The 12,135-nt window shown below is 39.6% G+C and overlaps 2 protein-coding genes across 2 annotated transcripts; both read left to right on the plus strand.

Moving 5' to 3' along the window:
* The first annotated feature begins 530 nt into the window (after nucleotides 1-530).
* LOC131236386 (probable leucine-rich repeat receptor-like protein kinase At1g35710) lies at nucleotides 531-1,749 on the plus strand. The gene is made up of 2 exons (XM_058233503.1): nucleotides 531-1,644; nucleotides 1,745-1,749. The coding sequence occupies exons 1-2, from the start codon at nucleotides 531-533 to the stop codon at nucleotides 1,747-1,749; spliced, it is 1,119 nt and encodes a 372-aa protein (XP_058089486.1).
* Nucleotides 1,750-1,853: 104 nt separating this feature from the next.
* LOC131236387 (MDIS1-interacting receptor like kinase 2-like) lies at nucleotides 1,854-4,119 on the plus strand. The gene has a single exon (XM_058233504.1). The coding sequence runs from the start codon at nucleotides 1,854-1,856 to the stop codon at nucleotides 3,696-3,698; it is 1,845 nt and encodes a 614-aa protein (XP_058089487.1). The 3' UTR covers nucleotides 3,699-4,119.
* The last annotated feature ends 8,016 nt before the right edge of the window (nucleotides 4,120-12,135 follow it).

Raw genomic sequence — 12,135 nt, forward strand, 5'->3', positions numbered from 1 at the left:
CCAATTTCTTATAGAGACGCTTGCGTACCTGGCGTTGGTACTTACCGGTGTAGTTTTTTTTTAACGTAGGTAAGACGACCTAGTCGTGCATGAAATCCACGCCGTCCATCGGGTGTATCAACCGCTCTTTTAGTTGGTATGGCCCACCTTAGTTATGGAATACTGCCAATTTTGGGTAATTCTTTAATTCAGACAGGAACATCAGATGAATGGATTAGATAGCATATAAACCATATATCAGCGTTAGGAACATATGTGACATCAGCACTGATGTGAAAATAGAAAATCAGAAAAAAAAAAGAAAAAAAAAGAATGCTCTGTTAGACATTAATTCTCTGTGCAACTGCACAGTCGTCATCCAAACCGTTAAAATAATGTATGGAACAAGTCAATATTTTTTTATTTTTTATTATATTTTTTCAGTCGTAAAAATAAGATGGGCAGCGCAATCGAAGCCATCTATACCAACCTTTTCCTATAAATACCCATATCCATCGTAAGTTTGTAACAGACCATAAGCAACAACAGCCATGGCCATACAAAAATCTCTCTCCCTCGCTTTTCTCCTCTTTTTCCTACCCTTTCTTTCTTCTTCCCATGCAACAATATCATCTGCAACAGCAGGACTGCCAGAAGCAGAGGCTCTCCTGAAATGGAAAGCCAGCCTCTCACCAGCACAAGTTCTCCACTCATGGTCACTTCCTGCTACTAATGCCAGCACCAACACCGTATCTCCATGCAAATGGACTGGGATCTCATGCAACAGCCTTGGAAGTGTAACAGAGATAAGCCTACCGAGTGCAGGCTTGCAGGGTAAGCTCGACAACTTGAGCTTCCCCTCATTTCCAAACCTCGTTCATCTCAATCTCAGTGGCAACACTCTCACTGGTACCATCCCAGCTCATATTGGCGCTCTTTATAAACTCATGTCCCTCGACCTGTCTGCAAATAGTATAAGTGGATCAATACCCCTAGATATAGGGAATCTTGGGAATTTGAATGAGCTAGATTTGTCCATTAACCATCTAGATGGTTCCATCCCTTCCACTTTAGGGAACTTGTCAAAGCTTTCCATCTTGAACCTGTACCAAAATCGATTCTCTGGCTCCATTCCTCCACAAATTGGGAATCTAAAAGAGCTGGTTCAGTTGTCATTGTTCCAGAACAATCTGACCGGTCCAATTCCTCCTGCTTTGGGTAATTTGAGAAACCTTACACTGTTGTTCCTCTACAGCAATCAAATTTCTGGTTCAATTCCTCCACAATTTGGGAATTTAATGAATCTCAACATTCTTGAACTGTCCGGTAACATTCTAACAGGTTCTATCCCTTCCACTTTAGGGAACTTGACAAAGCTGACAGTCCTCGGCCTCATTCAAAATCAAATTTCTGGTTCTATTCCTCCGGAACTCGGGAATTTAATGAGTCTCAATATTTTAGCATTGTACCGTAACAATCTGACTGGTCCCATCCCTCCTGCTTTGGGTAATTTGAGAAACCTTACACAGTTGTTCCTCTACAGCAATCAAATTTCTGGTTCAATTCCTCCACAATTTGGGAATTTAATGAATCTCAACAATGTTGATCTGGCCGATAACATTCTAACAGGTTCTATCCCTTCCACTTTAGGGAACTTGACAAAGCTGACAGTCCTCTACCTCTTTCAAAATCAAATTTCTGGCTCTATTCCTCAAGAACTTGGGAATTTAATGAGTCTCAATATGCTAGCATTGAGTCTAAACAGTCTGACTGGTCCGATCCCTCCTGTTTTAGGTAATTTGAGAAACCTTACAAATTTGTAACTCCACTGCAATCAAATTTCTGGTTCAATTCCTCCACAATTTGGGAATTTAATGAATCTCAACAATCTTGATCTGTCCTATAACATTCTTACAGGTTCTATCCCTCCTACTTTAGGAAAGTTAACCAAGCTTACCGTATTGTCCGCTATTTACTGTCAATTATCTGGTTCGTTGCCTCAAGAAATGACAAACATGACAAATCTTTCTAAACTCTACTTGAGTGGCAACAGCCTCTCTGGCTATTTACCTCAGTTATGCCAGGGCGGATCTCTTCAATTCTTCAGTGCTGTTGGCAACCATTTCACTGGTGAGATCCCAAAAAGCATCAGAAATTGCACTAGCTTAATAAGAGTGCGACTTAATGGAAATCGACTTGCTGCAAATGTATCGGAAGTCTTTGGTGTATACCCGCATCTCATATTCATGGACATCAGTGACAACATGTTGTTTGGTGAACTCTCACCAAATTGGGGAGAATGCCAAAATTTGACAAAGCTACAATTATCCGGGAACATGATCACCGGTAGAATTCCTCCTGAGATAGGGCAGTTGACGCAGCTAAGTGTGCTTGGTCTTTCTTCAAACCAGCTGGTAGGCAAGATTCCAAAGGAATTTGGGAGGCTGACTTCTTTGTTCAACTTAACTTTAAATGAAAACCAGCTTTGTGGTCAGATACCCCAAGAGATTGGAAAACTATCCAATTTGGAGGTTCTTGACTTGTCAATGAATCACCTAAGTGGTCCAATACCACCTCAATTAGGTGATTGCTTCAGACTCCAATATCTGAAATTGAGCAAAAATGTTTTAAATGGAAGCATTCCTTTTCAGATCGGTAACCTAGTATACCTACAGGGTTTACTAGATCTAAGTCATAACTCCCTCAATGGACAGATATCACCACAACTCACGAAATTGATTCGGCTGGAAAAGTTAAACCTCTCCCACAACATGCTGTCGGGCTCCATTCCACCTTCTTTTGAAGGGATGTTTAGCTTGCAATCCATTGATTTTTCATTCAATGCTTTGGAAGGTCCTCTTCCCAACAGCAAAAGCTTTCAGAAGGCTCCTGCAGAGGCATTCATAAATAATAAAGGCTTATGTGGTGAAGTCCAAAGTTTGCGACTTTGCAATGCCTCTTCAATCAATCGTAGTGATACGATGAAAGGTCACAGAGTTGTGATCCTCATTATTCTTCCTGTCTCAGTGGCCTTGTTTCTTTTATTTGTAATCGTTGGCATTTCTTATATTTATTACCAAAGAAGAAGAAATATAAAGAAAGAGGTTCTTGAGAGAAGCAGCGGAAATCCATTTTCAATATGGAATTATGATGGGATTGCTGTGTTCGAAGACATCGTGGAGGCAACAGAGGGTTTTGACAACAAATACTGCATTGGAATTGGAGGGTATGGAAAAGTTTACAAAGCAAATCTACCAATGGGTCAAGTAGTAGCTGTGAAGAAACTTCACCTACTCGAAGGAGGGGATCAATCTGATCAAAGAAGTTTTAGAAATGAGATACAAGTATTAACTGAAATTCGCCATCGCAACATAGTGAAGCTTTATGGCTTTTGCTGCCATGCTCGATGCTCGTTTCTCATCTATGAGTACATGGAAAGGGGAAGCTTGGCAAGTATCCTCAGCAATGATGAAGGAGCTGCACAATTGGACTGGACTCTAAGGGTGAAGATTATTAAAAGTGTGGCCCATGCTTTATCTTATATGCACCATGATTGCACCCTGCAAATTGTCCATCGAGACCTATCAAGCAACAACGTTCTGCTGAATTCAGAACTTGAGGCTTGTGTTTCTGATTTTGGCACTGCACGATTGCTGATACCTGATTCATCCAATCGAACTATGCTTGTAGGCACTTATGGATACATCGCTCCTGGTTAGTCACTAATATATTCTCAACACTGAATAGTTTTATCATAAATTAGCCTTTATTTTTCTTAATATTTTCTATTTTTTGTTGAAATTATTTACTATAAAATTTGTGCATTAGTTACCACACTATTGTCAAATGGGGCAATATTCTAAGGCAACTAGAATATGAGAAAATTCATATTTGAAAATCTTAAGAAACTTTCACCACATCTTATTAGCTATTAAATTTCTGGCATTGACCATTTTTAACTGTACATTTGTTGGCCACCAATCGGTTGGATAGAATCCCTCCATAAGTGTTATTTCTGGGATCTTCTCTATCTACAACATGGGTCATGTTTCCAGATGGTCTGGATTGATTTACATGCATACCAAGTTTAGATGGATGAACAACGGGTGGTTAATAAATGATTGAAAAAGCTCATGTCTTCTAGCCCAAGCTAGTAAATCTGAGTTACCCGGTATGCTTTTATCATATTGAGTAAACTTAGTTAAGCCCACTGTGAATGTATGTGGTTTATTCACGCTGTCCATCAGTTTTTCTGGCTAAATTTAGGGGTTAAGCCCGAAATTGAAGTATATCCAGAGCTCAAGTGGACCATCCCGCAGGAAACAATGTGGAATAATGATTTCCACGGTTGAAACCTTCCTAGGGCCCACATGATTTTTATTTGTCATCCAACCTGTTCATAATATGACAAAGACATGGATGAAGAGAAAACACAAACATCAGTTTGATAATAAAAAAAACTTCTGTGGCCTCTAAGAAATTTTCAATGGTAGAGGTTCAATCACACTGTTTACTGTGATGTAGGTCACTTGAGATTTTGATATGCTTCTGTTTTGGGCTCAAGCCCTAAGATTATCTTTTAAAATGGATGAATCGGAATGGATGGATTAAATAAATAACAGTGGACCCCACAGATTTTACTCAGTACGCTACCGTTACTGAGTTACTCGGTACAATCCGCTTCCCAGGAAATGTGGCATCGTGAAATGCTCCATACCAAGAGATCCTATAGCATGAGCTTGGGCTTTCCCTGTTGTGTAAGGGTTCCACGGCTCTAAGATCCAGACTGTCCATGTGATGTCTCACACAATGAATGCCCCACACAACAAAAGAAGTTTCTAGATTGGAAAATCCTAACCATTGAATCTATAGTCTTTTTTGTTGAATGTGCGCAATTGCCTTTTTTTTCTTGATCATCTATCCGTTGGCCACTAAAATGGTTAGGATTTCCAATTAGAGAATTGCCAATGCGTGAGCCATCCAAATTGGGGCCCACCATGTCAATGGTTTGGATCCTGGAACTATGGACCTCACTAGTATAGACTCAAAACCTTAGATACTCTTGAGTGCGTTTGTTGGTTGTTTCCTTTACTTCTTAGGTAGAGAAAGAGTTTATCTACTGATGATTAGCAAAGAATAAAGAATATGATTGAACAATCTTCTATCATGTAGAGCTTGCCTATACAATGAGGGTGACTGAGAAATGCGACGTCTATAGCTTTGGTGTTGTGGCACTTGAAGTGATGTTTGGAAGGCATCCTGGGCAACTCATCTCCTCCTTGTCATCACCAAATAGAGATGATCCACTGCTAAAGGATATGTTGGACCAACGTCTCTCCAATCCGACGGCGGAGGTTGCTCACGAAGTCATATTTGCAGTGTCCATGGCCCTTGCATGCATTCGGCCGGATCCTGACTCTCGGCCAACCATGCACCATGTGGCCCAGGAGCTGTCTGTTGGTGGGCCTTCTTTCTCTCTAGAGCCATTTCATGCACTTACATTTCGTCAACTGATGGATCTAAAGGTATAATTGGGTGTATGAAAATCAACGAGGTTGTGGGCATGTAGTGGCAAGAACATTATTGCTGTGTGTGTCTGTTGTATGAAAATAATCAAACGGAGGTGTTTTTCTTGTTATGATGTGTACACAGTTCAGTGTGTGGATTCGATGTTTATATAGAATATATATTTCTGGAATTGGTGATAAAAACCAAAATGTAATAAAAGTAGGATGAAAGAATAAAGATGTTTTCTTGTTTGATGGTTATCTTCTAACCCAAGGTTTTTATGCCCAAGAAGTTAACTTCTAGGGATTGTAATCCTTTTCTATGATACCTTTAGTATGGATGGTTGAGATTGTTTTCAAAAGATAGGTCCATTTGATATGTCGTGGATTGCTTTATATATATATATATATATATATATATATATATATATATATATAGAGAGAGAGAGAGAGAGAGAGAGAGAGAGAGAGAGAGAGAGAGAGAGATGGCCTCGTAGGAACTATCCCGCACGCTACCTTGGTGCAGTCCAATTCCCACCACAGAGAGGAAATAGAATTGCGTACTAAGTAAACTCTGTTGGGTTGGATGTAGTCTATCCATGCCATCCATCTGTTTTTCAAGCGCATTTTAATGGTTGAGACCAAAATTGAATCATTTCCAATCCTCAAGTGGACCATAGGACAGGAGCTTTGGATGTGACTCATTCTTTGTATATTACCCTAAAATGATCTCTCAAGATGGATGGATGGCGTGGATACAAAACATATATCATGGTGGGGGCACAAAAATTGGTGACGTCACTTCTCAACCAGTCAATAGCCAATCCGCGCCCAGGTCTCTTACGAGGAAGCAGATTGTGTACTGAGTAAACTCTGTGGGGCCTGCCGTGATTTATGTATTCCATCCACTCCTTACATCCATTATTTTAACAGATAATTTTAAGGCTTAAGCCTAAAAATAAAGTATATCCAAAGCTCAAGTGGGCCACACCACAGGAAATAGTGTGAATTGAATGTCAACCGTTGAAAATTTTCTATCTTAAAAATATAGGACTTTTAGCGATGAAAATTTTCGTCAGTAAAAGCATTATTCCTGACGGAAAAAAAAATTCATCGGTAAAAGTACTGTTTTACCGATGAATTTTTTTTTTGTCGGTAAAAAAGCACTTTTACCGACGAATTTTGTTTTCGTCGGTAAAAACGTTGTTTCTTGTAGTGACCGTTGAAAATTTTCTTGGGGTCCACAAGTTTTGAATCAATCTGATATTTGTGTTTTCCTTTCATCCATATCTGCGTGATCTTATGAATAGGTCGGATGACAAATAAACATTACTATAGACCCTAGAAAGGTTTCAACGGTGGAAATTATTGTTCCCAATGTTTCTTGTTCTATGGTCCACTTGACCATGGGAAATGATTCAATTTTGGTCTCAACCATTAAAATGTGATTGAAAAACAGATGGACGGCGTGGATAGACCACATCCATTCACAGTGGGCCCAAAAGAGTTTAGTTAGTAGGCAATCTAATTTCCTCAATGTGGTGGGAATTGGACCGCACCGAGGTAGCATGCGGGATAGCTCTCAGGGGACCATTACTCTCTCTCTCTCTCTCTCTCTCTCTCCATATATATATGTGTGTGTGTGTGTGTGTGCGTGTGTGGAAAATGGTTCTATGCTGCGGGAACTTCTTATGAGGTAGAGCTATGTGGGCCCTACCTTGATGCGTGTCAAACATCTACTCTGTGAATTTGATGGATCCCCTTTAAATGATGGGATATCCCAAAAATCAGCCGTATAAGGAACTCAGGTGGGCCATACCATCTAAAATAATGTGAAGACTTGCTTAAAGCATATAAAAGCACTTGTTGGGGCCCACCTAAAATTTGGATGCATCTGAAACTTGATCTGACCCCTCATACAAGTGAGACACACATAATGGATGGGCTGGATTTACGAACCACACCTCAGTGGGCTCAATAAATGATTATGAATGTTTTAATGGGAGGATAACCCCTCTCAACTTTTGGATGTGGTGTGGCCCACAAAAGTCATGGATTGACTTGATTTTTAAGCACAAGTCACGGTGGGGCCCACACAACTCGACCTCATGAGAAGTTCCCATGAGCTCGACTGCATAGAACCATTTCCACACACACACACACACATATATATGTTCAATCATAACCATTTCATCCCATCCCATCCATGGCCTAGAAAAGGGATGGATAGAGAAAAAAAAGGCCAAATCAATAATGGGTTGGATCATCTGATCAGTATTATTTTTGCATTGTAGTCTATGAAATGTTTTAGAGTTAATAAACGGTTTAGAGTAACTGATTGGACTGTCCAAGTTAACATATGCAAGAACATTATACTTTAGTGCTCTGAGAGTACCAAAGCATTTCTGTTTACTATGGATTTTATGTATAAACCTCTCCCTCCGTTTTTTTTTTTTTTTTAATCTTCATGGTATCATAATCTAATCACCACCAAAACCTAACTGACAAATCCAATCAACACCCAAACCCATCTTTGTCAATCCCACAATTCCTCATTTCCATACCTCCTGCCCGCCCTTTCAACACCCCTCTAAAACACATTCCAGCGACCTTTCTCAATTATGGTGAACTCAATCCATTCAAAACCCATCTCTGCCAGCAACCATCCAAAAACAAAAAACACAAATAGACAAGAATGGGAAAGGAAAAATAGACGACCCGTAACACACCACATCTAGAGGCCCACCTCATGTTCCCAATGGATAAACAGAGTGGATAGCAGCCGCCACACACCCATGCACGTGCGTAGTGGGATTTCACCACCTATGGGTTTCGAACCCAAGACCTCGCGTTGAAACTCCTCAGAGTCCACCACTCGGGCAAGGACTGGAACCTAAGACCAGTGGCATGAATTGATTGTATAACAAGTTGGTGATAAATACAGGTGTGACCTTTAATTGGTGATCAAAGTGCGTTAGTGAGATGAGTTGCACCATGCACCATGCACTGTATTCTTTTTAATAAAATATTCATAACTTTGTGTCGTTTGGGACAAGCACATGAAGTGGGTGATAGGAAGCATTGGTCGGTGCTCAATGGACCCCCATCATATTGTCTATATTTTACTGAAGTAGTCCATTTATTTCGCCGAATCATTTTCAAACATAATCCCAAAACTGAGGTACATCCAAATATTAGGTAGACCACACTAAAGAAAACAATGGTGATTAAATGCCTATCATTAAAAACTTCCTTAGTCCTACATTAACGTTATTGAACAGGTCACATGGACCTGGATGAAGAGAAAACACAGACCAGATTTATCTAAAACATTTGTGTGCAAGAATTTTTTAATGTTGAGCGTTCAATCATCATTGATTTGTGCGGGCTTATGAACTAAACTGATTTGGAAAAATCAATGGATAGAATAGATAAAAATGGATGGATGACATAGATAAAATACATACATTATGGTGGATATAGAGCTTTAATGGTAACACCTTAACAGTTGTTACATTGACCGTGGGGCTCATCTTGATATATATTGTATATCCATGCAGCTTATCAGTTTTCCCAGCTTATTTTAGGGCATGGTCCAAAAATCGAAGCAGATCCAAATATTGAGTGGACCATATCACACGAAACTGTGGTCATCAAGAAGTTTTTAATGGTGGCATTCAATCCCCACTGTGTGGTCCACTAGAGAATAGTATATGCTTCATTTTGGGGATGATATCTTAAAATGAGCTAGGAAACCTGATGAACAGCATGGATATACAACAAATACATCGAGGTGAGTGCGATGGCTGGGGTAACACTTCCTGACAAGTTTGCCTAGTAACACCTAATCGGCTCCCTTTCAAAGGGAGGCAGATTTTTGCCAAAGGGTGTTACCCTTCCATCCATTTTATGTGTTCATTTTAGTACAATGAAGCAGATCCAAAACTCAAGTGGGCCACATAAGAGGAAACAATGAGAACTCAATGACCACCATTAAAACATTTGCACGGCCACAAAAGTTGTACATCATGCTAATATTTTTGTATTTTCACTTCATCCCGTGTAAACAGTTTGGATGCATACGAACATCAAGGTGGAGCCCACTGTAGGCATTTCTTTTCCTAATTTTTCCCTTCATGCTGCTCACTTGAGTTTTGGATCCGCTTCATTTTTTGTAGAATGTCGGAAAATGAGCTTACAAAATAGATGAATGGGGTGAATATCTCACAATCATCATAGTGGGCGCCACTTAGCATCTCAGACTTCTTGGGAAAGGCTTTGGGAGGAAATCCACGTCCCTTTCAAAGCCTAGAACATGGCTGGGACTGTCAATGAGCTGGGCCTGAGTTGGCCTCAACCCACATTTTGAACTGTTTTGAGCTGGGCCATTGGGCCGGCCCTATTCAAAATTTAGATTATAGTAGGCCTGAGCCCAACCCATTGACAACACACCTAGGTACTATGTTGATGTGGCAAAGTCATGCAAAGGCTGTAGGTTGCCATCCATCGCATGATGGAGGCATTAAGGTTGCTCCGTGTTCGTGGCAGTGATCCACCCGTGGTAGGAGTTGAAATTCGTAATTGCATCGATTGCAGGGTTATGCTGGTAGTAAACCATATGATCACACCTGAGGAGATGAGATTTAGCGACGATGAGATCGACGACATGATTCTTCAATATCCCGAGAGGGCGGTGGTTAGGTAGAACAGGCGGATCGAGAATTCAGGATAAAAGTTAATCTTCCTAACATCAATGGTCAATTTACATCGATGATTTTCTCGATTGGCTTTTTGAAGTTGAGCGAATTTTCAACTATATGGATTTTTTTTAAGAAAATAAGATTAAACTTGTGACTTACAAGTTGAAGAGCGGAGCTTCAGCTTGGTGAGAGCAACTTCAACTTGAGTGAATGAGACAAATGAAAGTGTTAATCTGTATGTGGTCACAAATAAATTAATTGTTTTACGCACGATTATGATCAGGAATTGCTCCAATAATTCCAAAATTGTTGGATGGATAGCCGATTGGTGAGATATTATTCAAAGAAGTCCTATTATTTGTTGCTGAGAGGCAACCTGGTTGAGAATGAGTTGCGATCGGCCGTTGGATTTGTCATTGGCATACATGTGGCCCCTGTGGAAGCGGAAAATCAATCCAATACTTTTAAAGTGGACAAGCAATATCTCGTAAACGAACGAGATTTCATCAAACACTTTGAGGAGACAGGAGTGATGGTAGCACTCGTAGAAAAGAAAGTGGATGTAGAGTTTGTGACCATTCCAGAAGATGTAAAACCCATACTGCAGGAGTTCAAGGTGATTGTGCTTGCCGAACTTTCCAACGAATTATCCCTTATATAGGAAATTGGTCTTTTTTAGGTTGAGTTTTTCTTCAATAATACGATAAATCAATCTACCAAGCAGGCCCAATTTGAAGTTATGTATGCCTGATTCCTAAACATGCACTCAACTTGTTTCCATTGTCTAAACTACCTGGAATAAGTGTTGGGGCGAAGAATATGGCAATTCAGCTAGCAACTATTCATATTGATGTCTAGGAGATATTATAAAAGCCTATTGCAGAGTACAAGTAAGATGCTAATAAGTATCAACATCCGAAGTTGAATATCCATTGTGAACCAAGTCTATTGAAGAACTCGAGGAAGTTGAACACGTATCATGAACCAAACTCGAGGATGAGTTTTTTTTTTTTCAAGTGGAGTGGTCTGATGTAGAACAAGGATCAAACACATTCCTAACGCATAGTTTGATCGGTCGACCTTTGTGGTCGACAATTCAAAATTCCGCCAAAATTTTTAGATTACTTGCTAACTGATTTTTGTTAATTTAGATATGTTGAAATATTGTTCGACAGGTCCAAATACTATTCCAGATTACTTGTTGGCTGATTTCCACTAGTTTAGACAGGTCGAAATACTATTCGACCAATCGAAATACTATTTGACAGGTCGAAATACTGTTCGACCAATGAAATACTATTTGACCGGTCAAGATACTGTTCGACGAATTGAAATATTGTTTAACAAGTCGAAATACCGTCTGATAGGTTGACAGATGGGGTCGACAAATCAAAAATCACAGAATTTTCGGTTTAAATCTCTGGACAGTTTTTAGTTGTTTCCACCTATTGACTAGATAACTTGGCGACAAGTCGATTGACAGTGGAAATTTACATATTTTTCGAAGTTTATTTCCTTATTTGATTACATTTTAACGATTTATTTAGGGTTATTTAGAGGGTATTAAACTCATTTTTTTATCATTCATTCAATCAATAAACTTCTTAAGAATTTTCTTATTTTCTCTCATGAATTCGAGAAACCTCTTGTGGATTCAAGATATTTATCAATTGAGGACGACAGCGATTGACCTCTGTCATGTTGGATACCTTAACATAACTTATACACTTATCATTCCTTCCCTCTCTGTCATGTTGGATACCTTAACATAGCTTACACACTTTAGCAAAAAATGATTGCTTTTCTATTAGAGTGGAGTGCGATTGAAGGTGTTTGCAATAATCCTCAAGAAGCCCATAGTCAAAGGGAAGACCTCCACTATTGTGATGCAACTGTACAGTGGGCCATAGGAAGTTTTTAATGGAACCATTTAATCGTCACTGTTTTCT

Source organism: Magnolia sinica, unplaced genomic scaffold, assembly GCF_029962835.1.
Source record: "Magnolia sinica isolate HGM2019 unplaced genomic scaffold, MsV1 ctg60, whole genome shotgun sequence".
Taxonomy (NCBI): Eukaryota; Viridiplantae; Streptophyta; class Magnoliopsida; order Magnoliales; family Magnoliaceae; genus Magnolia; species Magnolia sinica.